The 25,941-nt window shown below is 46.8% G+C and overlaps 1 protein-coding gene across 11 annotated transcripts in view; it reads right to left on the bottom strand.

Moving 5' to 3' along the window:
- The window catches only part of CEP250 (centrosomal protein 250), a 63,073-nt gene that overhangs the window by 21,520 nt on the left and 15,612 nt on the right, over positions 1-25,941 (bottom strand). For 9 of the 11 annotated variants that reach the window (XM_001929408.4, XM_013985307.2, XM_013985306.2 and 6 more), the window contains 16 exons: positions 23,840-23,936; positions 22,009-22,110; positions 21,384-21,545; positions 20,693-20,871; positions 20,175-20,357; positions 18,243-18,387; positions 16,927-17,073; positions 15,850-16,080; positions 14,597-14,790; positions 14,249-14,376; positions 13,894-14,063; positions 6,674-6,841; positions 6,133-6,267; positions 3,751-3,894; positions 2,791-2,924; positions 1,276-1,414 (listed from right to left, as the gene is read on the bottom strand). In XM_001929408.4, coding sequence (XP_001929443.1) covers positions 1,276-1,414; positions 2,791-2,924; positions 3,751-3,894; positions 6,133-6,267; positions 6,674-6,841; positions 13,894-14,063; positions 14,249-14,376; positions 14,597-14,790; positions 15,850-16,080; positions 16,927-17,073; positions 18,243-18,387; positions 20,175-20,357; positions 20,693-20,871; positions 21,384-21,545; positions 22,009-22,110; positions 23,840-23,936 — 2,458 coding nt within the window. Of the gene's footprint in view, positions 1-1,275; positions 1,415-2,790; positions 2,925-3,750; positions 3,895-6,132; positions 6,268-6,673; positions 6,842-13,893; positions 14,064-14,248; positions 14,377-14,596; positions 14,791-15,849; positions 16,084-16,926; positions 17,074-18,242; positions 18,388-20,174; positions 20,358-20,692; positions 20,872-21,383; positions 21,546-22,008; positions 22,111-23,839; positions 23,937-24,151; positions 24,247-25,941 lie in introns of those variants that run through there. The other 2 variants (XM_021078261.1, XM_021078262.1) reach the window with 2 other exon arrangements.

Raw genomic sequence — 25,941 nt, 5'->3', positions numbered from 1 at the left:
GGAATGGACACCCTCTCCTCAGACCCTCCTAGGCCTGACGCCATTCAGTCTTGGGGGCTAGGTGGATTTAAGTAGGCTCAGCTCTCCAGCAGGTAGGGAGGCCTCTGGAACAAGTATTACCCTGGATTTGACCTGCACACTGACCTACTGACTCTTAACATATGGGCCTGGGCTATTCAAATGGGCTCTGGCCCTGGTCCCCCTGGCAACAATGCCAGCTCCCTGCCATGATTAGAACTCTGCCTAACTGGGAGTCTGAGGTTAGTAGATGCAAACTATTTTATTTAAAATGGGTAAGCAATGACGTCCTGACACATAGCACGGGGAATTACATCCAGAAATTAACAGAACATTGTAAATCAGCTATAATAAAAATTTTTAATTAAAAAAAGAACTCTCTAGTGCTTGTTAATTATTAATAAACTGATTATAGGCATTAAAAAAAAAGAACTCTGTCTGAAACCCTGATACTGAGCCTAATAAGACCGGTCATGATAATAATGACCACCATTTTTTGAATGCTTTTACTGTTCCTGACACTTTATATATTCCTATTAAGAACGATCATCTCACTAGGAACTATGTCTGGTCACTTACGATGGAGCATGATAATGTAAGAAAAAGAATGTATACATGTATGTGTAACTGGGTCACCTTGCTGTGCAGTAGAAAATTGACACAACACTGTAAACCAGCTATAATGGAAGAAATAAAAATCACTGTAAATGAAAAAAAGAACAATCATCCTTGTTTTATGGATGAATAAAGGGATGTCTGCACAACCAGTAAGCAGTAGAGCTGGGAGTCATACTCAGCACTGTCTAACAACCAGACCTGGGTCCTCATCTACCGCAGTCTACTGTCCAGCTCTTACTGTCTCACTCTCAGCCCTGCCGGCCACTCCCTGCCCAGGTCCATCATTCCCCTCTACACAGGTCTGGGCTCCTGCTGTCAGCTGACCAAGCCCCGGAAAGTCCTCTTGCCACCACCACCAACCTGATCTGAAATAACACTTGTTCCCCCTGCTGTGTCTTGCCATTAGACCAGGCACACTTGGCAGTGGCTCTGCTTGAACCAGGCCTGCGTGAGCTCTGCCCCTCTGGGCTTTAGACTCTGAGCCGTTGGGCTCCCTACAGGGGCTGTTCTCAACTCTGAATCAGGTTCCCAAGCTCCACCCCGCCCCATCCTGGCTTCTCTCCCACCTGCTGGGTCTGCTGACATCCCAGCCTGACTTCCATCACCAAGGAAGAGGACGAATAGTGGGGAGGGAAATACCTGGGCGCTGAGCTCTTTCTGCCCTGCCTGGGCCTCCTGCATGTCCTGGCGCAGGGAGCTCAGCTCTTGTTGTCGAATGGAGTCGGCCTCTTGTAAACCAAGGAGTCTCTGTTCCTTTTCCACCAGCAACAGAGTCAGGCTAAAAAGAGAGGGCTCAGAGGGCTAGGCCATTCTCTCAGGGAAAGAACGGCCTCTCATCTGACTGCTCCAACATAGCATTCATAATTAAAATAGAAACAGTAATGATGATGATTACAATGTAACAATGAAAGCCGCCTTTTATTGAGCACCTACTGAATGCTCCCAGATTCTTTATGCCTATGATACCTTATTTCAACTTCATGGTTTATTCTTCTTTGGAAAATTCTAGAAATATCTATACAACACCTCAAATTCAACACATCCAATTCTTCCCATCCTCTGTGCATCTCCCCTTTCCCCAGTCACCCTCATTGTGTCCCCTAGCTCAGTGAATGGTACCTCCAACCACCTTTAGAAGCCTTAATCATACCACACCATTCTCCCTCCATCCCACCCATATCCACTCTAAGAATATATATAACTGATTCCAAATTCCTCAACACCCCTTAAACCCTTCCTCTCCTCCCTTCCCTACTACCCTACCTCAGTTCAGCTTTGGTATCTCTCATCTGGACAACTATACTAGCCTCCTACTTGGTCTTTCTGCCTCTGTTTTCATCAACACAAGGATTTCTGCCCCCTCACACCCCTAGAGAGCCAAGAATAGATGTGGCCCTTCATTCTGAGTGGTCTCATCTCATGCTTGAGCTTTCATGCCATCACTACCCCTTCTAATACATCACAAATTGGATTGTGTCAATTTCCCCATGTAAAACCCTCCAATGGTATCCTACTAAGCCTAAAATAAACTATAAGCTCCAGGTCAGGGCCTAAAAGTACTCAATGACCTGAGCTTGTCTGGTTCCAGTCAGTGGCACTTTCCATTTCACCAAACACCCCCAGCTTTGATCTGCCTCTGAGCCTTTTCTCATGATTCCCATTTTTATGGCATGGGACTCTCCCACCCCTTTGCGAGCTTGGCTTCACTTCATCCTTCAGTGGTCAGTTTAAATACAACCTCCTGAGAAAGGCCTTCCCCAACATATTATCTAAAGTGGATTTCCACTGCCTTTCATTTCTTTCTTCCACATCAGGTAACATAATCTGCAATACTTTACTTTGGGGAGTATTTGATTAATGTCTTCCCCGCAAAACTATACATTCTATTGAGCAGTGACCACACTATCTTGTTTATCGCTATATCCCTAACCCCTGGCACGATGTCTGGTGCATGACGCGTGTTTTCTAAATACTTACTAAATGAATGAAGTGTGAGCTTTGAAAACGGGATCCAAGCCCTCTTTACACAGCTACCTGTATAGCCCAGAGCTGGAGACATGAGAGGTTAGATGACCCGAGCAAAAGAACTGTAACCTCACAGTGACTTCAGGATTCAGAAAGGCAAAAACCAACTCCATGGCCTGTCCAGCCTACCTGGCCTTTTCTTTCTCCAGCTCCTTCTGAATTCGGCTACATTCCTGGGCCTCTCTCAGCTTCTCCTGAACTTCCTGGTCTACCAGCCTTTGGGAGTCTTCCTTGGAAACCAGCTGAGACTTCAAGTCCTCCACCTAGAAAGTCAAGGGCATGAGGACCAAGGGCGGAAGGTCATGGGAGGATGCTTCTCACCCAGGGCTTTAGGGTCCTGAAAGGTTTACCAGTCACCAGCCCAGGTTCTGCAGCTCTTACATGCTGTTCTTAACCACCTCCCTCTCCCACTACCGTTCAGCCTCATCACCTGTCTCCTCAGCCTCACATTCACTGTATAAAGGCACAAATAAAAATCTTGGCCGAATATGATTCTGGCCAAGTGATGAGCAAGTATGTTTAAAAATACTGCAAAAGGAATTCCCATCATGTCGCAGTGGAAACAAATCTGACCAGGAACCATGAGGTTGTGGGTTGGAGCCCTGGCCTCACTCAGTGGGTTAAGGATCCAGCATTGGCGTGAGCTGTGGTGTAGGTCGCAGACTCAGCTCAGATCCTGTGTTGCTGTGGCTGTAGTGTAGGGCAGCAGCTGTAGCTCCGATTTGACTCCTAGCCTGGGAGCCTCCAAATGCCATGGGTGTGGCTCTAAAAAGCAAAAAACTAAAAAAATAAAAAACAAAACTATAAAAATACTCAATCTATGGGATGGAAAAACAACTGACACCAGGGCTGCCCAAGAAAATCTGAGGTCTGTGGTTCCCACCAAGAGAGCTTACTAACTACCCCAGGGCTCTGGGAGGCATGTGCTCAACTCTGAGTACCCTTCACTTTTCCACTCAGTATTGGGGCCTCCCTTCCCCTCCCAAGCTCAGACAGCAGAGCCAGGGCTCCCCTCATCCTAGGGGAAGGAGTGGGAGAGCCTGCCTGTGCTGGGGAAGGGCTGTGGGGCCGGGAGAGAGGAGGAGGGACCTGCTTGTGCAGGTCTATCTTATCCTGCAGCAGGGCACGGCCTTCTTCTTGGAGGGCAGCAAGGCTGTCTCTGTGCTGCTGGGCTGCCTGTTCCAGCTCCTTCTGAGCTTCCCGGAGCTGGGTCTGCAGCATCCCAGTGGTCTCCTGCAAAGAGAAAAGACCATCAAGAGGAAGAGAAAAGCTTCAACTGGGGTCTGGTCTTGAAATTCATGTTGTATAAAAACTGGTTTTTTAGTTGGCTTGGCAAAAGCTAAGGCAGGGCCCAGCTATCCATGCTGTTTCCACTATGCTCTGTCATCTCAAGTCCTCACCTCCTATTCCTTCTCCTCCCTCACCAACTGCACTGTCTACCCAGGCTTTCTTGACCAGGGTCTCAGACCACTGCAACAGCCTTCTGCTGGGTATCTCTACTTCCACTTCATGCCACCACACCCATGTGTGTCCATACACCCATGTGCACATACAATTCTCCACTCAACAGCTGAAGTATTTTATATATATACTATACATATGTAAACATATTATGTTTATAGGGTGTTCCCACTGTAGTGCAGTGTATAGTAAGTTAAAGATCCAGCATTGCCATAGCTGTGGTGTAGGTCACAGCTGTGGCTTGGATTCGATCCCTGGCACAGGAACTTCCATATGCCATGGGTGTGGGGAAGAAAAATTATATATGTGTGTGTATGTATATATATATATACTATGTCCCACTTGGATTCTTATTTTTCTTTTTAGGGCTGTACCTATGGTATATGAAAGTTCCTGGGCCAGGGGTTGAAGTGGAGCTGCAGCTGCCAGCCTTCACTATAGTCACAGCCATGCCGGTTCTGAACTACATCTGTGACCTTACCTCAATTTACAGTAATACCAGAATCTTAACCCACTGAGCGAGACCAGGGATCGAACCCTCATCCTCATGGATACTAGACAGTTCTTAATCTGCTAAGCCACAACAGGTACTCCCCACTTGGCATTTTAAATACTATTCAACATGCTCCCACTGCCCTTAGAACAAAATTGGAGGGTTCCTGCCTTTGAACTTCATGCTGCCTCCTGTCTGTTCTGAACTGTCCCAGGCCCATTCTGCCCATTTCAGGCCCTTATGACAGCTATTTCCTGTCTAAGCTGTTCTTCAAATGGCTGGCTTCTTTTCTTTTTAATGGTTTTATTGAGATTTATTTCACATATCCTACAATTTACCCATTTAAAGCATATGATTCAATGGTTTTCAGTATATTCTCAGTTGTACAGCTATCACTATGATCAATTTTAGAACACTTCATGACCCCAGAAACACTGTATCCTCCCTAGCCCCATCCTCACTCCCAACCACTCATCTACTTTCTGTTTTTATAGATTTGCCTGCTTTGGATATTTCCTATAAGTAGACTCATACACTGTGTGGCTTCTGGTAACTGGCTTCTTTCACTCAGCATTAACACTTGCGAGGTTCATCCCTATTGTTCTATGGGTCTGGCTCTTTTTAACCTTCACAGCTCAGCTCAAATGTCACTTTCTCAGAGTTCCGGTCGTGGTGCAGCAGAAACGAATCTGACTAGGATCCATGAGGACACAGGTTCGATCCCTGGTCTTGCTCAGCGGGTTAAGGACCGGGGTTGCTGTGAGCTATGGTGTAGGTTGCAGACGTGGCTCAGATCCCGAGTTGCTATGGCTGTGGTATAGGCCGGCAGCTGCAGCTCCAACTGGACCCCTAGCCTGTGAACCTCCATACGCATGGGTGCAGCCCTAAAAAAGCAAAAAAGAAAAAAAGGTCACTTTCTTACTGAGGCCCTCCCTGACCACCTTGTCCAAAGTGGCCTCCTTTAAATCACTCCCAATTATATCATCCTATTCATTTCCTTTACAGCCCTTATCACAACCTATAATTATCTCACTTGTTTTGTGTCTGCTCTGGCACTAAAACATAAGGTCCCAGAGGGCAGGGCCCATGCCTACTGCGTTCACCACAGTGCCACACCTTTCTGTTGGTCAAGTGTTAGCACCTTGCACAGGGTCTGGTGCAAAGAAGTGCCAAAGATGGAGTTCCTATTGTGGCGCAGAGGTTAATGAATCAGACTAGGAACTATGAGGTTGCGGGTTCGATCCCTGGCCTTGCTCAGTGGGTTAACGATCCGGCGCTGCCGTGAGCTGTGGTGTAGGTTGCAGACTCGGCTCGGATCCCGCGTTGCTGTGGCTGTGGCATAGGCCAGCGGCTACAGCTCTGACTATACCCCTAGCCTGGGAGCCTCCATATGCCACAGCAGCGGCCCTAGAAAAGGCAAAAAAAAAAAAAAAAAAAGAAGTGCCAAAGAGCAGGTCAGTATTGAATGAGTAAATCGATGTTCCCTTTTCTTCCCTGCCCAGGACCATCCTCCATACCTGCTCCTTTAACTTCTGAACCTTCATGTCCTGCCTCAGCCGCTCCAGTTGTTGGCTGGCATCTGCCAGCTCCTTCTGGGTCTGCAGCAGTGTCTCCAGGAGGGACATTCTCTCCTTCTCTGTTTCGAGCTGCATCTGGGGAGGGCCAGGAGAGCAAGGGCTTGTTGGGTCAGGGGTCACCATGCTCACTCCCTAGGCCACAAGGACACACCAGCTGCTCTAGGGTTCCTCTGGCAAACGGGGTAGGGGCAGAGGGCAAAGGAAGATCTGGACCCACTGGTTGAGAACCAGGAAGTGTGAAGACTGCCACTGGTTTGCAAGCTGACAGGATGTGGTAAAAGTCAGCCCGCCCTCAGGAAATACGATATACTGAGGCCCTGCAGCTAACAGTACCGATCACCTGCTCATGGGCCGCAGAGTGGGAGCTATGTTCTCTCTTGGAAGGCCCTGCAGCACCTCTCTTGGGAGTGGAAAAGGAAGTGGCCAAAGGTAGGAAGGATATCACAGGGTGGCAGCACAGCCAGTCCTCCCAGCTTCCCACCTGGCGCAGGGTGCTCTCAGCCTCAGCCCGTTCTTCTTCCCTCTGCGTCCGCATGGCCTCTGTTTCTGCCTGCTGCTCCCTCAGCCTCATTTCCAGCTCCGTTTTCTCCCTCTCAAGGCTCTTCAGAGCCTTATCCAGTTCCTGCTGGTGCCAGGCACGCTCTTTCTCCTGGGCACATAAAGTAAACACCACGGGGCCCACATGAGCAAGGAGAGGAGGCAGAAGAACTGGGCTAGAGTAAGAAGTCGACAGCTCTCCTGCTGTGTGACCTTGGTCCCTTGCTCCCTATGCCTGTTTCCTCACCTGTGAGGTGAGGCTAATCCTTGCCTTGCCTACCTTACCAAATTCTATGAGAATCAAATGAGATTTATAAAAGATCAAATGATATAATACACATAAAAGTGTTCTCTAAAGTGCAACTGTCCTTAATAAGAGCTACAAATATCTGTTATTCTAAAGCAACTGCGTCATGGTTGGTTGTAAAAGTGCACTGAGGTGGCAGGCTCGCCGTCTGCTGCCCCCTCCTGGTCAGGATGGCAGGGTTAGCCTCCCAAAAAGCCATGCCGCTCCTAGCTAGGATGTCTCCAACACAAATAAGAGCTTTAGGATGGGGCATCCTGGTCCTCCTAGAGATCCACCAGTGACCAAAGCTTCCCTGATCTCCCAGACCAACCCAGCCTGGCCATCAGGATGTCAGGATGGTGGGAAGGGCTCTGGAGCTGGGCTGCCTGGGTTACAGTCTTTAACCCAACACTACTAGTGTGACCTCAGGTAATTTCTATTGCATCTCTGTGCCTCAGTTTCCTCATCTATAAAAATGGGGATGAGGAGTTCCCGTTGCGGCTCAGTGGGTTAAAAACCTGACTAGTGGAGTTCCCACTGTGGCTCAGTGGTAACGAACCCGACTAGTATCCATGTGGATTTGGGTTCCATCCCGGGCCTTGCTCAGTGGGTTAAGGATCCGGCATTGCTGTGGCTGTGGTATAGGTCACAGGTGCAGCCTGGATCTTGCATCTTGCCGTGGCTGTGGGTAGGCCGGCAGCTGTAGCTCCAATTTGATCCCTAGCCTGGGAATATCCATATGCCATGGGTGTGGCCTTAAAAAGACAAAAAATGGAGATAACAAGAGTATATGCCTATGGTTGCTTTGAGGAGTGAGGCAAGCCACGTAAAGCACTTAAGGTGGTGCTTAGCACACAGAAAGTGCTCAGCAGCTAACAGCTATGGATGTTACCTTTCCTTTAAAATGTATGTAAGTCTGCAGTTACCCACCCAGGAGTGGGAATGCCTCTGGTGCTTAGCCCCTTTCCAACACCGCCTTGTGCACTCTCCCCTCACTTGCTACACTCTGGCTGCATGGGCCTCCTTTCAGGTCCTTGAAAACACCACACATCTCCACTCCTTAAGGCCTTTACTCATGCTTTCCTTCTACCTGGACCACTCTTCCCACCCCATGGCCATTCACAGCTTAAATAACACTTCTTCAGGGACACCTTCCTAGGCCATATACTCAAAACGGTCCCCCTTGTTATTCTTCTAACACCCAGCACTTTTTCTTCATAGAACTTCCATAATCCCTTACTCACTCATTTAATACCTATGCTCCCCCAAGATTTTAAGCTCCATTAGGAGAACTACATGGACTTCACTCTCAGCTATATCCTCAACACCCAGCACTGTGCCTGACATACAGTAAGTACTCAACATTGCTCGAATGAATCACACTTCAGCTACTGGACTCTTAAGATGCTTAAGAACATCAATTTATAACACCACAGTTACAGAACAGCTATGACTATCAAATGGCACACTCTGGTTCAAGAGGCCAACTGTAAGAATATGGGAAAGATGAATTTTCTTTCCTTTTTTTTTTTTGCATACGGAGTTGCCAGGCCAGGGATCATATCTGAGCCACAGTTGTGACCTATGCCACAGCTGTGGTAATGCAGGATCCTTAACCCACTGTGCCAGGTGGGGGATCAAACCTACATCCCAGGGCTCCAGAGATATTGCTGATCCCATGGTGCCAGAAACCCCAGAAAGATGAATTTTAATAGTAGTAAGTACTTTTACAAAAAACTTGACTTATGGAGTTCCCACTGTGGCACAACAGGATTGGTAGTCTCTGGAGCTCTGGGATGCAGGTTCGATCCCCTGCCGGGCACAATGGGTTAAGAATCCTTCATTGCCGCAGCTGCGATTTAGGCTGAAATTTTGGCACAGATCTGATCCCTGATCCGGGAACTCCATATGCCTTGGGGTGGCCAAAAAAGAAAAAAAAAAAACAAAAAAAACCCAAAACTGATTTATTTGCTCATGAGTTAGCGGTGTGTCATAGCTACCAGAAGAGCTAACTCTGTGATGCCCAGGAAGTAACAGTCAAGTGTTGCTGGTTAGAGTGGATCAGAATACTCTGCACTCTGGTTCATGTGTGATGTGCAACATGTCTAGAGGAAAACAGCCATGCTGAGGGAGGAACTTGAAAGCATGGGGAAAAAAATGCTTCCTCCTAAGATTAGAGAAGATATCAGAATAAAGTATATTAGTCCAAAAAAATAAAAAGCAAATTTCAAGCAAATATAAGACTGATTTTGTTCAGGTAATAGATTTTGGCTCAACATAAGGAATAATTTGTTTCCTTCTTTTCTTTCTTTCTTTCTTTCTTTTTTTTTTTGTCTTTTTAGGTCCGCACCTGCGGCATATGGAAGTTCTCAGGCTAGGGGGTCAAATCGGAGCTGTGGCTGCTGGCCTACGCCACAGCCACACCAGATCTGAGCCACATCAGATCCAAGCCACATCTGTGACCTACACCACAGCTCACAGCAATGCCAGATCCTTAACCTAATGAGCGAGGCCAGGGATCAAACTTGTATCCTCATGGATACTAGTCGGTATCTTAATCTGTTGAGCCTCAGTAGGAACTCTGCAAGGAATAATTTTCTAATAGCTAGATCTATCTAAAAAGAAATGGGCAGCTATTCATGGAATACAACAGAAGCCAAGCAACCCTCAGAAGGGATGTTGTCGAGTGGACAGAGCAGAGATGCTGAGAAATGGTTAATCTCTGCTGTACCACTTATTAGCGAGGTAACCCTGAGTGCCTTCTCTAAGTCTCAGTTTCCTCAGTAGGTGCTTGTGTAGACTATTTAAATAATGTGAATGGCATTCAATATGGCAGCTGGCATGGGAAGTACCCAATAAGTATCCACTATCACTACTATGAAAGCAGATTCAGGCATGGAGAATATATAACCCCTAAGAGTTTTTCTAATTGTTAAGATTCCAGGAGAAGGAAGTCATCATTAAAACTAACAGACTCTTGGAGTTCTCTTGTGGTTCAGTGGGTTAAGGATCTGATATTGTCACTGCAGTGCCTTGGGCTGCTGTGGTGGCATGGATTTGATCCCTGGCCCAGGAACTTTCACATGCCGAGAGTGCAGTCAACAAAAAACCAAAAAAGAGACTCTCAAGAGTTATGAGGGCAATCAACCCTCTCAATCAGTAGAGGGATCACAAAGTCAATCAGAAGCCAAGGGGATTCTATGAATAAGAAGAAAAGAAAGATGGAAGAGGACCTCCTATGCAGGTGTAGCCATGAGATGGTCAGTCCTTCCACGGAAATCAAGGCCACGTCAGGTGTAAGTCATCACTCACAAGTTTTATGCCTTCTTTTACCTGTAAGGTTTTCAGTGGGTGGTATGCCTGATTTTTTGCTGAGAAACCGAACTGCCTCTGGACACTGGTCATTCAATAAATATTTTCAAATACCTACCGTATCTAGACACATAATTCTAAAAACAAGCAAATTTCTGGCTATCATCTTGCCAACAAGTCTGCCTTATAACAACAGTCAAATCACAGATACACAAAGCACAAGTCAACTTCCATTTCCAGAAATCTGACATCCAAGATCTCTTAAACCCTCCACCTGCAAAACAGCAGGAAAAAAAAAAACACCACCACATAAAAAGCCCAACTACTAAGCATATATTTTAATGTGTCGCTGAGCCAGTGGAAAAATAATGAAAACTTCATTGGAGCCCAAATCAAAGCAAGACTAGTGATCTAAGGAAGGAAATGAGCACAGAACCAGAGGCACCTGCAATACCTAGTAACTGTGAAATTCATTTTCTCACTATGTGGGGAAAGAAAACAAGACAAAGTCCAATAGGAGATTCCACATAAGGCTGGACCTCCAAAGGGCTGGGCAAGGGGTCAGGGAACCATGGCATGTGGGCCAAATCTGGTCTGCCTCCTGTTGCTGTATTGCCTGTGAGCTAAGAGTGGTTTTTACTTTTTTTTTTCTTTTTGGCATGCCTGCAGCATGTGTTGGTTCCTAGGCCAGAGACTGAACCAAACCAGAGCAGCAGACCCAAGCCGCTGCAGGGACAGCACCGGATCCTTAACCTGCTGAGCCAGAAGGGAACTCTGGCTTTTACATTTTTAATGATTGAAAGAAGTCAAAAGAAGAAAAAGACTTTGTGACATGTGAAGATTATACAAAATTCAAACTTCAGTGTCCAGTCATAAAGTTGTATTGGAACAGAGCCAGGCTCATTTGCATTTGCTGTCTGTGGCTGCTTTTGCACTAGAGCAGCAGAGAAGAGTAACTGTGACAGAGACTGTGGGATCTGCAAGGCCCACTGTGGCCCCTCACAGAAACACTCGTCCAGCCCTAGGTTATAGTCTCCAGGAAAAAGATAAACCTGAGACAGAGGGGAGACAGAGGGAAGAAAAGGGGAAAGAGAGAAAGTGAGGGAGAAGGAAAACAAAACACCCTACATAAGGGAATAGCAAGGAAATTTGTTTGTTTTAACCTTCATGCAGGGTTAAAAATAAATTAAAAAAAATATATATATAGGGAGTTCCCGTCGTGGCCAGATCCAGCATTGCCACAGCTGTGACATAAGTTGCAGCTGTCGTTCGGATTCCATCCCTGGCCTGGGAACTTCCATATGCTTCAGGTGCAGCCAAAAAAAAAAAAAAAAAAGGAAAAGAAAAGGGGGCCAGTGAAATATAGAGGATCTGGAGTTCCGTCGTGGCGCAGTGGTTAACGAATCCGACTAGGAACCATGAGGTTGCGGGTTCGGTCCCTGCCCTTGCACAGTGGGTTAACGATCCGGCGTTGCTGTGAGCTGTGGTGTAGGTTGCAGACGCGGCTCGGATCCCGCGTTGCTGTGGCTCTGGCGTAGGCCGGTGGCTACAGCTCCGATTCAACCCCTAGCCTGGGAACCTCCATATGCCGCGGGAGCAGCCCAAGAAATAGCAACAACAACAAAAGACCAAAAAAAAATATATATATATATATATATATCCCATGAGAATTCATCACCATAAAAATAAGCTGGTCTTCATGTGGGTTCAAGGCCCGAATAAGGCCCAAAACACTTTATACAGAAATTCTACTTCAAGGCACTCATGAGATGCTAGTCCTTCAGCTTCCTCTAGAAGCAAAAGCAAATTTCTGAGCAAAATCTCCGTCACCTCAGGCCTAGATGGATTCTCACAGAAACATTTCCAGAGAAAATGAGCTCCAATTCAAGAATCACAAAACACATAGGGACCAAGGCCATGAATAAGAGTCAGTGGAAACAGACTCAAAAAGATCTTAGTTGTTGGAGTTATTAGACAGCATAGAAGTAAGTTTCATGTGCTTAAAGAATAAAAGAGGGGACTGAAAATACCAAGTAGGGAAAAGACACAAAAAAATGACCATAAAGATCTGAAAAAATAACTAAACAGAACATCAAGAAATAAAATATTTAATAAGTAAAATTTAAAACTTGGTGAATAGACTGTATAGCAGATTAGACACAGGTGAAAAGGATAAAAATATAGGTAAAATGTTCTATGGTCCTTGTTTCATTCAGGAAAAAATACACTGATTAACTTGATTTTTTTTTTTTTTTTTGCTTTTTAGGGGCTCACCTGCAGCATGTGGAAGCTCCCAGTCTAGGAGTGAAATCGGAGCTGCAGCTGCTGGTGCATGACACAGCCATGGCAACAACAGATCCGAGCCACGTCTACAATCTATACCACAGCTCATGCCAATGCCAAATTCTTAACCCACTGAGCAAGGCCAGGGATTGAACCCCCAACCTCATGGACTAATTGGGTTCATTACCACTGAGCCAGAACGGGAACTCCTAACTTGAGCTTTTAAGTATGCTATTTAAAATATTAAAGAACTAAAAGAATAAAAACAAAGTATACATCATCCAAAGTAGCAGAGAGAGGAGCTCCCGTCGTGGCGCAGCAGTTTAACGAACTGACAAGTATCCATGAGGATGTGGGTTCGATCCCTGGCCTCACGCAGTGGGTTAAGGATCCAGCGTTACCATGAGCTGTGGTGTAGGTCGAAGATGTGGCTTGTATCTGGTGTTGCTGTGGCTGTGGTGTAGGCCGGCAGCTACAGCTCCGACTGGACCCCTAGCCTGGGAACCTCCATATGCTGCGGGTTTGGCCCTAAAAAGACCAAAAAAAAAGTAACAGAGAGAAAAAAAGAGGGGAGAAAAGAATACAATTTTTTAATCATCCAATTTAACCCTCTAAAAGAAGTTAAGAAAGGTGATCTCCCCTCCCCAAAAGGTAGAGGCAAGATAAACAGCACAGGATGGTGGAAATAAATCTAAATATACTCATAATAAAAGCAGATGGACTAAATTATATAAGTAAAAATCAAAAGAAACACAGTTTTGAATTTGGTGAGAATAGGCTCCCTTTATACCCTGGAGCCATTTTATCAATCCTACATCCCAGGACCCACTTTTTTTTTTTTTTTTTGTCTTTTGTCCTTTTAGGGCCGCACGTGCAGCATATGGAGGTTCCCAGGCTAGGGGCCTAATTGGAGCTCTTTGCTGCCAGCTTATGCCAAAGCCACAGCAACAACAGATCTGAGCCACGTCTGTGACCTATACCACAGCTCATGGCAACACTGGCCAGGATCCACTCTTAATTCTCTCTACCTACAAAAATAGTAACAATAATAATAGCTAACACAAATATAGAGGTTACTATATGCCAACAATTATCATCAGTGTTTTTCATATATTATAATAGCTGGAAGCTGGATGTTGTACCTTGGTGACCAACCAAACTAGTCCTGTTCAGATTTCACTCTTATAGGCAGCAATATCTGGTCCACGAGTCAACAGGTGGAGCACTCACTGACAGGAGGCCAGGTCTGTCTCTCCCATCTCCTGGCCACATCCACTACCTACCCATTTTTCCTGGAGCCCCTTCACTTCCTCCTCATGGGCTGACTTCTGCTGCTGCAGGGCGGTCTGCCCCTCTTGCTCAGCCTGGGCCAGCTGTTTGGTTGCAGCATCCCGCTCCTGTTCTGCCCGGCTCCGTTCAGTATCCAGTTCCAGCTGTAGGCACCTCACTTCCCCTAAGACACCAGGGACAGGATCTGATCTCTGAGCCTCTGCTCTCCACCTTTCACTCCTTTCTCTCCTCTCTCATGAGTAACTCCCATCTCAGAAGCCCTGGGCCTGGCTCCAATAGCTTCCCACTGTCTCCCTGGCTTTTGACATCCCCACGGATGAAGTGTGCCCATCCCAGGTCGGGTCTCACCTTGGATTACCTCCTTGGCTTGAGTGATAGTTTGAATCTGGACCTCCAGCTGCCCCTTGGTGACTTCTATCAGAGAATTCTGTTGCTGGGCCTCAAACAGACTGTTCTCCAGAAGCTCCTTGGCCGAGCTGTCAGGTTCAGGAATCAGGAGAGTTCTTACCCAAGAAGCCCCTTACCCTTCCTTAAGAGGAGGTGGGTTCTAACTACTGGCCATCCAGAGAAGTTAATGGGGCAATTACACATTCATAACTCATTTAGAACCCATATACTCTGGGCAGGGAACTAAGCTGGCTACCCTTTGCCTTGCAAAGCTCTCTCTGCCCCTGGTGAAACTGGGTCTGGCTCTACCTGAGCCCCAGCAGTTGTTCAGAGAGGTCCTGCCGGTCCCGCTCCACAGCCTGCAGCCGCACTTCAAGAGCCGCCTTTTCCCGCACCAGAGCCTCCTTCTCCTGGACTTCCCGGGCGAGCACCTCTTCCTGCCGCTTTGCCTCCTGACGCAGCTGCTCCATCTGAACTGAGACTGCCTCCTGCTGGTGATGTGCCTGAGGGGAAGTAATTGATGAGATACAGAGCAGAGGCAGGACCCCCCCCAACTCCCGCTCCCAGGGCTGCCATCCCCAGAGTAGGGCCACTGGCTCTTCAGAAATTCTAATCCCAGCATTTCAAATCTCAGAGCCCTGAGCATTGTCTATGCATATGAAGTGCCATTTATCCATTTCTCTGACCAACCCATAGAGCCCCCTGCCCCAGAAACAGCAAGAGATCTACCTCTAAGGAGCTTTTAGTCTTAAGGAGAAGCAAGACACATACACAATACCACGAAGAAAGTGATTGGGGCCCTGAGAAAGGGACTCTGAGACGGGAGATTAGTTATGTGTAACTCTTAGAGCATGAGAAGTTTGGGTCACTGGTTCAGAAAAAACTTGGTGAATCCCCTGTTATGTGTTAGACATTGTGCTAAAAACTGGAGGAATAAAAACTAGTAAGAAATAGCCTTGCCTTCAAGGAGCGTTCGATCTAATGGTAGAGACATGTAAACATAAATACGGCATAAAGACTGTGGTAGTTGAAAAAACATAAGGTACTATCAGAGCATAGGAGAGGCATCTAATTCAAACTGATGGATGTGAAGCAGTAGGGAATCTGGAGGATTCCTCCAGGAGTTCAAAAAACCGGAAAATATACCCAAACTAGTCATTTCTAGGAAGTAAGATGTTCCCCTTTCTGAATCATCTCTATAGTATTTTCATTTATTTTTTTAATTCTTTTTTTTTTTTTTTCCGTCTTTTTGCTATTTCTTGGGCCGCTCCCGCGGCATATGGAGGTTCCCAGGTTAGGGGTCTAATCAGAGCTGTAGTCTCCGCCCTACACCAGAGCCACAGCAACGCGGGATCTGAGCCGCATCTGCAACCTACACCACAGTTCACGGCAACGCCAGATCATTAACCCACTGAGCAAGGGCAGGGACCGAACCCACAACCTCATGGTTCCTAGTCGGAGTCATTAACCTCTGTGCCACGACGGGAACTCCTAGTATTTTCATTTTTGACAGTGAGCATGCCTTATACTTCAATGGGACAGTAGCAGTTTTGTCTTCTCACCTCGCTTAGTTTCTCTTGAATTTCTTCCTTCTCTTCCTGGACGCCCCTGAGATCTGCCTGCAGCTCAGCCCTGGCCGCCTCTGCTTTTTGCAGCTGAGCCTCCAGGTAAGTGTTCTTTTCCCACAGCGCTTCCCTGCTCCTCTCCACCTCTGCCAGGCCCACCTGCAAAGCGCTTCTTGCCTGCTCTGCTGCCTCCATCCTGCTGCACACAGACTGGTTCTGCTGTTCTAACTACTGGCCAAAAAGGGAAGGGCATCAAAGGCAAAGGGTTACAGTTTAGAGATGAAGTGCTGAGAGGGAAATACAAGTGAGACATCATCTGCTCAAAGATAAACATGGGAGTGCTTATAAGAGATGGGGACTGAGCACTCATTCGGTCTAGGACCTTTATTCCAAGTACTAGATGGGTTGATGCTGGGAACAGGTAAAAAAGGCAAAATCCTGTCCTCAGAATTCTGTGTAAGGGAACATAGATTATTTCTGGGGCTCAAGGGAGGAAGGGTAGTGAAGAGACATGTTAAATTTGCAAACTCTAGGGGAGATTCTTTGAGATTTAGGCTCTTTAGCAGATCCTTTTCTGGTGGTTGCTGGTATCTCAAACAATAGGATTAAAAACCATGTCCTTCCTTCTAGAGGCCATGGGCCTTCTTCCTAGTCCTGATGATCTTACCTTAAAGCCCAAAGGTGGTTCTGCTGCAGATGTAAAAGGGGTCTATTTTTTTTTTTTTTTTGGTCACATGTGTGGCATACGGAAGTTCTGGTCAAGGATTGAACCCACGTCACAGCAGCGACCAGAGCTACTACAGTGACAAGGCCAGATCATTAACCTGCTGAGCTACCAGGGAACTCCACCAGGGGTCTATTTTTAATGGCTGAACCTAGGTCTTATAGTCTCTGCTGTATTCTGTACTGTAAACGTTCCTTTCACTCATTCCAGGACTACATTTGGGAGCTGATCTGTCTCATGCTGATCCACTGAAGAACTCTTCCTTGTCATAGGCATTAGCTTTGTCTGTCACTGCTTGCCCTTGGTTGGAGTTCAGCCCTACCCAGTGGATCAGAGAAATCTTTGCTCACCTGGAGAAGCTGCTGGTTCAGTCCAACTTTATCTAAGGCCAAAGCCTCATTTAAGGCACTGAGCTTGACAGCTGCAGCCCGAAGATCAGCTACCTCAGCCTTCAGGCTGTTCTCAGAACTTGACAGCTCCACAATAGACTGTTCTGCCTAAAAACAAGAGGGTTAAAGAGTTTCCTTTTCCAGTTTTCCTGCAACAGTGAGCAGCTCACATTCCCAACACCTGCTGCTTCCCTTGTACAGAGATCAGCTAATACTTCATTCCTTCCTTTACAGTCTTTGGTCTTTTTCAGCCACCCTACAGCATATGGAGTTTCCAGGCCAGGGATCAGATCCGAGCTGCAGTTGCCATTGCCACCTATGCTGCAGCTGCGGCAACGCCAGATCCTTAACCTACTGTGCTGGGCCAGGGATTGAACCTGTGTCACTGTGCTCTTGAGATACCGCCGATCCTGTTCCACCATAGCGGGAACACCTCTTCCCTTACATTCTAAACAACTCTCCTCTTCATTCATTCATTCATTGAGGCATAAAAGAGGAACTCAGTACAGAGGTACAGACATCAGGATGTATAAACTTCTACAACTATAACAATACCATAGACAATGTAGGCACAAAGTGCCCTGGGACCTCAAAGAAAGCATTAATTCAGTTTGGGAAAATCCAAAATGCCTGATAGGAGAGCTGACACTTCAGTTGGGCACCGAGGGATAAGGAACATTGCGTGGTTAAAAGAAGAGGAAAGAGGTGGTCAAAGTATTAAAAGTCACAAAAGAGGAGGTAGAACTGAGAATGCAATTAGTGCTGTGTGGCAGGAGTGAAGGTTTATTAAGAGTTAAGAGTTTATTAAGACAGGAATCTGGAGGGAAGAGGAAGCTAGAAACAGTTTTGAGCAGGTGGAATGTGGCACCAAGGAGCTGGGACACCACTGAATGGTTTTAGAAAAGCGATTGATATAACCAGATTTATACTTTAGAAAACCATTCTAGGGAGTTCCCTTGGGTTGCAGTAGGTTAAGGATCCAGCATTGTGACTATAGTGGCTTGGGTTGCTGCTGTGGCAAGGGTATGATCCCTGGCCTGGGAACATCCACGAACTGTGGGTGCAGCCAAAAAAAAAAAAAAAGGAATGTAAACCATTCTAATTCCAATATAGAAAGTCAGTTGGGAGGAACAGAACCCCAAAGCAGAAGTGAGGGAAGAGGCAGGAAGGGCCACAGCTTGCAGGATGAAGAATGAGGCAGGCTGCATGCCCTTTTCCTAGAAATACAAATCTCTGAGCCACCCGCCCACCCAGCCAGGAAGGCAAGGCCCACGCACCTTTGCTAGCACAGCAGTCACTTCTGTTTGCTCTTGCCTCAGCAACTCCCCTTCTAGGCGACTAGACTCCAGGGCTTCCCGAAGGGTGATCAGTTCACTGAGAGATTCTGACTGTTTGGCTTCCAGGCTCGCCAGCATCTCCTGACTAAGATGGGAAAGAGAGGGGGCTTGAGGAAATCTCAGGTAGTGGCCACACCCCAAAAGATAACAGGAATATAATTGCCTTTATAAAGCAGAAGAATGAAGAAAGATCTCTAAAAACTGATAAGGAAAGATCTCCAAGACATAGAACATGAAAAAAGCAAGGTGCAGAACAGTATATGCAGTGCACTACCTTTTATGATAGAAATTGGGGTAAATAAGAGTATGTGTACATATTTGCTTAAAGCAGCACTGGAAAAATTAATAAGAAATGAATTTAAATGGTTATCCACAGAAGCAAGAGGGGACTGAGTTTTGTTTTTGTTTTTGTCTTTTTGCCTTTTCTTGAGCCGCTCCCGCAGCATATGGAGGTTCCCAGGCTAGGGGTCAAATCAGAGCCGTAGCCACTGGCCTATGCCAGAGCCACAGCAACACAGGATCCGAGCTGCGTTCTGCAACCTACACCACAGCTCACGGCAATGCCAGATCCTTAACCCACTGAGCAAGGCCAGGGATCAAACCCACAACCTCATGGTTCCTAGTCGGATTCGTTAACCACTGAGCCATGACGGGAATTCCATGAGATTTCTCTGAGTATACCTTTTAAAAGAGTCTGATTTGAAAGTCATATAAATATTAATAAATGTATTATCAACTTAAATTAAATTTGAAAACAGAAAATCATCTTTGTGGATTGCCTATTCTTTTTCTTGGGGAGACCATTCCTTGCACAAGTGATGATCCTTATAGTGGTTCTCAATATTCTATTCTTTGTGCCTATTAGGTGCAAGGAGCTAGAGAACAGGAGAGGAGGGGATGTACCAAAGGCAAGAAGATACAGTCCCTGCTACCAGTTACTGAAGACCTACCATATGCCAAGGCTCTGTGCTGGTATTTGCAAAACACTGCTTTAATCTCAATGACCCTTTCAGAGTAAATATTATCATCCCCTTTGTACAAATAATCTGTCCAAGTGGCAAAAACATATATATATATATTTTTTTGTAACATGCCCACAGCTCGTGGATGTTCCCAGGCCAAGGACTGAACCTATGTCACTGCAGTGACCCAAGCCACTGCAGTGACATTGCCAGATCCTTAACCCACTGAGCTACAAGAGAACTCCCCAGAGCCATAATTTAAACCAAGTTTTTGCCCAGCCTTAAATTCCTTGCCTTTTCTATGTTATCATGTTGAGGAATTTACAGATTAACTGGGTCTCTTTACTCTGGAATTCCTTTTCTTGACCAGTTCATCTTCCATACTTCCCAGGTTAAATCCTGCCCTTTGGCCAGCCCAGCCTCCTCTGAGCATGCCATGAACATTTCTGCCTCCTTTTTTTTTGCTAATCTGTTCCTTTAGCCCTTATCCCACTCTACCGATCAAAACATGTCAAGGCCCAGCCCAATGGTTCCCCCATCTCCCATGAAGCTTTCAATAATTAACTGTGATGCCTGTTCTCTCAGAGGACCTAGATTGAAGTTCTATTTTGCTCATAGTTCATATGGCCACAGTTTATTCGTCTGTCTTCCCCATTAGACTGCAAACCGCTTGAGATCAGGGCCTGTATCTTATTTCTGTATTCCCCAGAGCCCATCAGACCTTCTGTGCTTGGCAAAGCTGGATGAACCTTCTGTATTCATCTTTCTGCAAAGGATGGAGTAGTCAGCTAATCTGAACCCACCACATGCCAGGCTTCAATTTATTCCACTTTCTAAGAGAAGGGGCTCAGAGGGAAGGGTGTGGAGGGGAAGATCAAGCCTGAGTGAGGAGGGGGCTGGTCACACCTACAGGCGCTCCCGTTCTCGGACAGCCAGGTGCAGCTCCTCCTGCTGCTCCTCCTTCTCGCCCTGAGCAGAGTCGCCCTGCAGCTGAAGCTCCATGTTTGTCCTCCGTAGTCGCCAGGCCTCCTGCTCCAGCACCTCCAGCTGCTGCTGCAGCTCCTCCCTGGTCTTTTGCAGGAGCTCTCGCTCCCTGGAAGAAGGAGCTCAGAGGTGAGCAGAAACCTTAGAACCTTGGAAGGATTTTAAATCCTTCTTGGAAGCACACATCACAGGGTCAAAGGAGAGGAGTGTCTGTTTCCTTTGAATATCTGATCTTCCCTTTGAGCAGGAAACTGTTTTTTAATCACTGCAAAGACCCAAAACTGAGTGAGCAGGAACAAACAGAACACAAAGCAAGATGGCTCTGAGCAGCCCTGAGTCTCGAGAGGAACAGGGTCAGCCAACCAAACACACGAATGGGATGGGTAGACGGCCAAGTGAGGACTGAGCCTGGGAGGAAGGGTGGGATGAGCAGCCCCCGCTCACCTGCTCAGAGAGTCCACCTCCCCCTGCAGGCCCACAGTCTGCCCTGCCAGGGTGTCCCGCTCCCCGGTGAGCTTCTGCAGCCGCTGTCTCAAGGCCTCACCCTCTTCTTCCCACTGATGATGCTGCTGCTGCAAGGAGCTCACAGCTTCCTGACAGCCTGAAAGCTGCTGCTTTAGGTCCTGCATAGGGACAGTAACAGAAGTGAGGTGGAGAACAAGTCAGGGCAAAGGAAGGAAGGCAGAAACCTGAAAGTAGGGCTGGGCCAAGGGGGTTGGGTGCTGGTGCAACAAGGGTAAGCTTTGAATAGAGTTGTGGCCAGTAGAGTTGTGGCATGAGAGATAACTGGTTTCTGTGGCTCCCAAAGTCTCAGCGTCCATCATCTTCAAATGTACAACTGGGGGAGGGGGGTTGTTGGTAAGTGTGGTCGGGCTCTTTAGAATTGGGGAACATTCACCCCCACTCTCCCAGAGCCCCTCTTTGTATGGTGCTAGGTAAAGACTGCCTGCAAAGTGGAGCCACCAGCACAACTGTGCAGATGCAGAGATTCTAGGGGGCACTTCCGGGTGTTGACAAAAGACTTCATGACTGGTCCATGTAGCAAAAGGGGCAGTCTAGGCTGGGAGGGCGCCTAGGGCACGAGGCAGTCTAGACACTCATCCCTGTGGCTGAAGAGGAGTGCTGGGGTTCTCACCTGCACAGCCTGGCGTCTCTGAGTCAACACAGAACGCACCAGAGTGAGGGCCTTGTCTGGCTGCTGGGAATCAAACTGGGAGAAGAAGCCACTAGGATCCAAGTCCAAGGAGTGCTCGTGACCAGAGCCTTGGGCCATATGGTCCCCTTCTTCTACCATGGCCTGAAACCCAACACAGCAGGGTCACCCTCCTACTGACCAAGGCCTAGGATCCAATCAGAAGACTAACAACTCCAGCCTGGAGAAATGTGATGTTTTCTTTCTCAGGTCCTCTCTCCCAGGGGCGGGGGATGAGGGTATGGGGAGGAGCAAAAAAAATGGGTTCCTTCAATGCTTCACCTCATCCAAACCCAGGAAAAGTGACAAGGCTAGAGTACCTCTTGAACACTCCATGAATAAATGAAGGAAGAGGCTACTGAGGTAACAAAGACCAGAATCCAGCTGCTGGCCTGAGACGTGCAGCTGGCAGTAAGAGAGGGCCTGCTATCTTACGGTTAGCTACCCCTTAGGGTTCCTATCTCCAAAGACTCAGAACTCATCCTCAGAAACCCAAACTCCTCCAGGCACATCTGGGAGGACGTGACAGTCTGGGGAGGAATGGGGCATGACCGTGGGTCCCCAGTACCTGGGTTATATCCTTGATCACTTGCTGTAAAGACAGCCTCTCCTCTTGGGCATTCCTACTAAGAGATGCCTCATGTTCCATTAACTCTGCATGATTTGCCTCCTGCACAAGAAACAAAATAGAACCTATGAGCCAAACTCTCAGAAGGTAATTTATCATTCTATACCCCAAATCAACTGGATTCTCATTCTGTCTCCTCTGTCAACCCCACTTTTCCCTTGACCACATGTGAATACTGATGCTGTCCCAGGACTCTGAAGACAATGTGAGGTGGTGATTAAGAGTTCAGATTAAGGGATTAAGAGCTCCAAAGTGGACGGCCTAGATTAGAAATTGTGCTCTATCACTAACTAGCTTGGTAACTTTAGGCAACTCCTTTGAGCCTCTTTCTCTTCAAAACGGGAATAATTAATAGCAACTACTCCACAGATTTGTTTGAGGCTTGAATGAAAAAATGTCATGTCAATTACTTAACACAGTGTCTGGCACAAAGCAAATGCTCATTAAATGTGAGCTATCATGGGATAAAGGATGGCTGCTGTCTCAGAACATCAAATTGATGCTTGAGACCTAAGGCTAAGCCAGAGAAACCTCTAGTCCCAAGGCCAGCAATAAACTCAAACTCTCAAGACCTCCTCTTCTTCCTACTTTACTGTGCTAGTGAAGGCCAGAAGATGCAGACCTGCAGCTATGTTTTAGTTTTGCCTATGCAAAATTTGAACCAACATTTGTAAATTGAGAGATTTTATGAAATTCATAAAAATTCATAAAAATCTGAATTTCTGGCTTAAAAACTTAACAAATGGGCCACACCAGCCACCATTCCTACACGGCAGTAATTTACTGAAGTTGAACAGTGGATGCTTCCTCCAGATGGGACATATATTCTTCAGGGTCCTGCAGTCCCCACTACTCCTGTTTCCTTGCTGTTGAGATTGTGTCTTCTGCTATAGCGAAAACTAAATATGAAACCACTGGAAAACCACGATTCTTACAGCTGAATCGATTTTACTCATTTACATTATGTAGGGCCTGCAAATTCCTGAACAAAAAGGAATCACAAAGGTGTAAGCAAGTCTGGCTCCCAGCTGATCCCAGCTTGGATGAGAAGACTAGGCATGTGCATATGGATAGGGGTGCAGGACTCACCCAAAATCAGAGATCTGAAAATCCCAGGACATTTGGAAGGAAACATGGAATCAAGCCAGAGGTTCTAACATCCAACCTTAGAAAATCCCTTTGATAATATCTTGGCAGATGTTAAGCCAGTGACACTAACCTCACTCCTTCACAAGACGGACTGTTTACCACACAGCTCTAGCTGTAGCCAAGCTCTACCACCTTGTAGTTTCTAGTCACTGGCAGTGCTTGCACTCCCCTGGGGAACATTAAATAAGCCAACCTCTTCCCCAGTGTCAGCCCTTCTGTTATGTGAAGGCAGCTATCATGTCTCCCAAGCCCCTTCTTCTCCATCACCATGCTCCTCAGTTGTTTCCCATATGACTAGGTTTTGAGTCCTTTCTACACATCCCCGCCTGCTTCGCCAGGGTGCCTCTTCATGTGTGTCCCACCGTCTCGGAGGAGGGCCCACTGCACATGTGCACCTTGGAAGCTCCCCCAGGAATACGGTAGGGAGAGTAGACAGCTAATGTTTATTAAATGAACAAATGGATGAATTCATTAATTTTCAGATTCAACCAAAATTTACCCTTTAGCTTTAGGGAGATTTCATCAAGGGAATATTTAACTGGTATCCTGCACTTTCTATCCATAGAGGACAGGAAGCTACAGGCCCACACCCGACTCCTCCCCAGAACAAAGGATCATGTACCAGGATCTTCATTGTCTCTCTCAGAGCCTTTACCATCTTTTCATAATCTTCATTCTGCTTCTGAGACTGGGTCAGCAGAGCAGAAAGCTCGGTCACCCTGGAGAGAAGAGCACAGCAGGGTCACCGGGGCACCCACTGATGTGGACAGAGCTACTGGGCAGCACACCCTGCCCCAATACAGACATCCCCACTGCAGCCTCCCCAAAGTCCCTTGGGCACCCCCAACCCCTGCACTCCCTGAAAACATGACATTATAGCCTTGAATTCGGGGTGGGGAATCCAAAAGCCACTCAGACACATGCAGGGATTTACCACATCTCAGGGCTGGAACACGTGTTTGGGGGCCCGAGAGCTGAAGGAAAGCCCTGGCCCAGGCCCTTCCAGGCCCCGCTTGATCTTGAAGTCAAGCATCCTGAAGCCAATAAGAATATCAGAATTGCCACATGGGATAGTCCCAATGTCCCTCCAGCCCAAGATTCTGACTGATGGGAAAAAAGGAGGGGCAATTTGGGAGAGATTACAGTCAACCTCCCTAAAATTAACCTCAAAGTTCAGGGAAATCACCAGACATCTTTATCACCTAACAACATATCCCAGAGCTCAGTACCTGGTGTTGTGTGGTTAGCTAAATAAATACTTCTTGAATGAAGGTCATTTAGGAGCTTAATCTTTTGTTTCAAAGTCCTAATTTTATTCTGTATCATCTTCAAGAGGCCACAGATGCAGCATATGGAAGTTCCCAGGCTAGGGGCTGAATCGGAGCTGCAGATGCCTTAATCCTCTGTATGGTCATTCATTTAACTATTGTATCATTCAATAAACATTTATTGAGTGTCTACTATATGGCAGGTGAAGTACAAAACACTAGGACACAAAATTACTAAGACATGGTCTCTGTCCTTGTGCTTCCCAGCACCTTCACAACCCAAATAAGACAAATTGCAACATGGAGTTCCTGTTGTGGCGCAGCAGAAATGAATCCGACTAGGAACCATGAGGTTTCAGGTTCAATCCCTGGCCTTGTTCAGTGGGTTAAGGATCGGGTGTTGCCATGAGCTGTGGTGTAGGTCGCAGACGTGGCTCAGATCTGGCGTTGCTGTGGCTCTGGTGTAGGCCAGCAGCTACAGCTGTGGTTAGACCCCTAGCCTGGGAACCTCCATATGCCATGGGTGTGGCCCTAAAAAAGACAAAAAGACAAGACAAAACCAAAAAACCCCTGCAACTCAACTACGCCACCAACAGGTGGTGACACAACCCTAGCCATGGGGTAAAAACTGACCTTTGCCCTGAGATTCAAATGGAGCTTTACTTAAAATCTTTACTCTTCTTATTGTTTAAAAATTACTTTATCAAAAAAAAAAACAAGAACCAAAGCTAACCAAGAAACAAACAAAAATACCCCAAAACTAAATAATCGATGAGATCAATGTTGTAACAAGCATTGGTCTTCTGACCTAAAAGACCATACATTGTAATTTAACAGGTTATCGAGGTCAAAAGAGAAGTGATGTTTGAACTATGCCTTTGAGGATACTGCAGAGAGAACAGAGGGAGGCATGCAAGAACTTGGCTCGTCTGGTAATGGCAAGTAATTTGGTATTTGTTTTGTTTTGTTTTGTTAAGGGCTGCAGGTGCAGCATATGGAAGTTCCCAGGCTAGGGGCTGAATCGGAGCTGCAGCTGCCAGCCTACATCAGAGCCCCAGCAATGTGGGATCCGAGTCGCATCTGTGACCTACACCATAGTTCATGGCAACACTAGATCCTTAACCCAATGAGCAGGACCAGGGATCAAACCCGCATCGTCATGGATACTAGTTGGGTTCATTTCCATTGTGCCACAAGGGGAATTCCGTAGTTTGGTATTGATAGATTGACAGCCAGCTCTGTAAGTCACCAGGAGAGAAAATGAGCTGTAAGAGAGTCTGAGGGCAGAGGGCAGACGTGGCCCCAACTGTGGCACTGGGTTTCAAATTAGTCGACTCTCTCTGGCACATCCCCTTCCCCTCTGTGGAAGGAATGATCTGCATATCCTCCCCCTCCCCCAACTATCTCGAACTCCCTAGGGGAGGCACCTTTCCCTCAGCTTTCCCTTCCTAGGACC

Source organism: Sus scrofa, chromosome 17 (assembly GCF_000003025.6).
Source record: "Sus scrofa isolate TJ Tabasco breed Duroc chromosome 17, Sscrofa11.1, whole genome shotgun sequence".
Lineage (NCBI taxonomy): Eukaryota > Metazoa > Chordata > Mammalia > Artiodactyla > Suidae > Sus > Sus scrofa.
The sequence above is the reverse complement of the archived record's forward strand: the minus strand, read 5'-3'. Positions and strand labels throughout refer to the sequence as shown.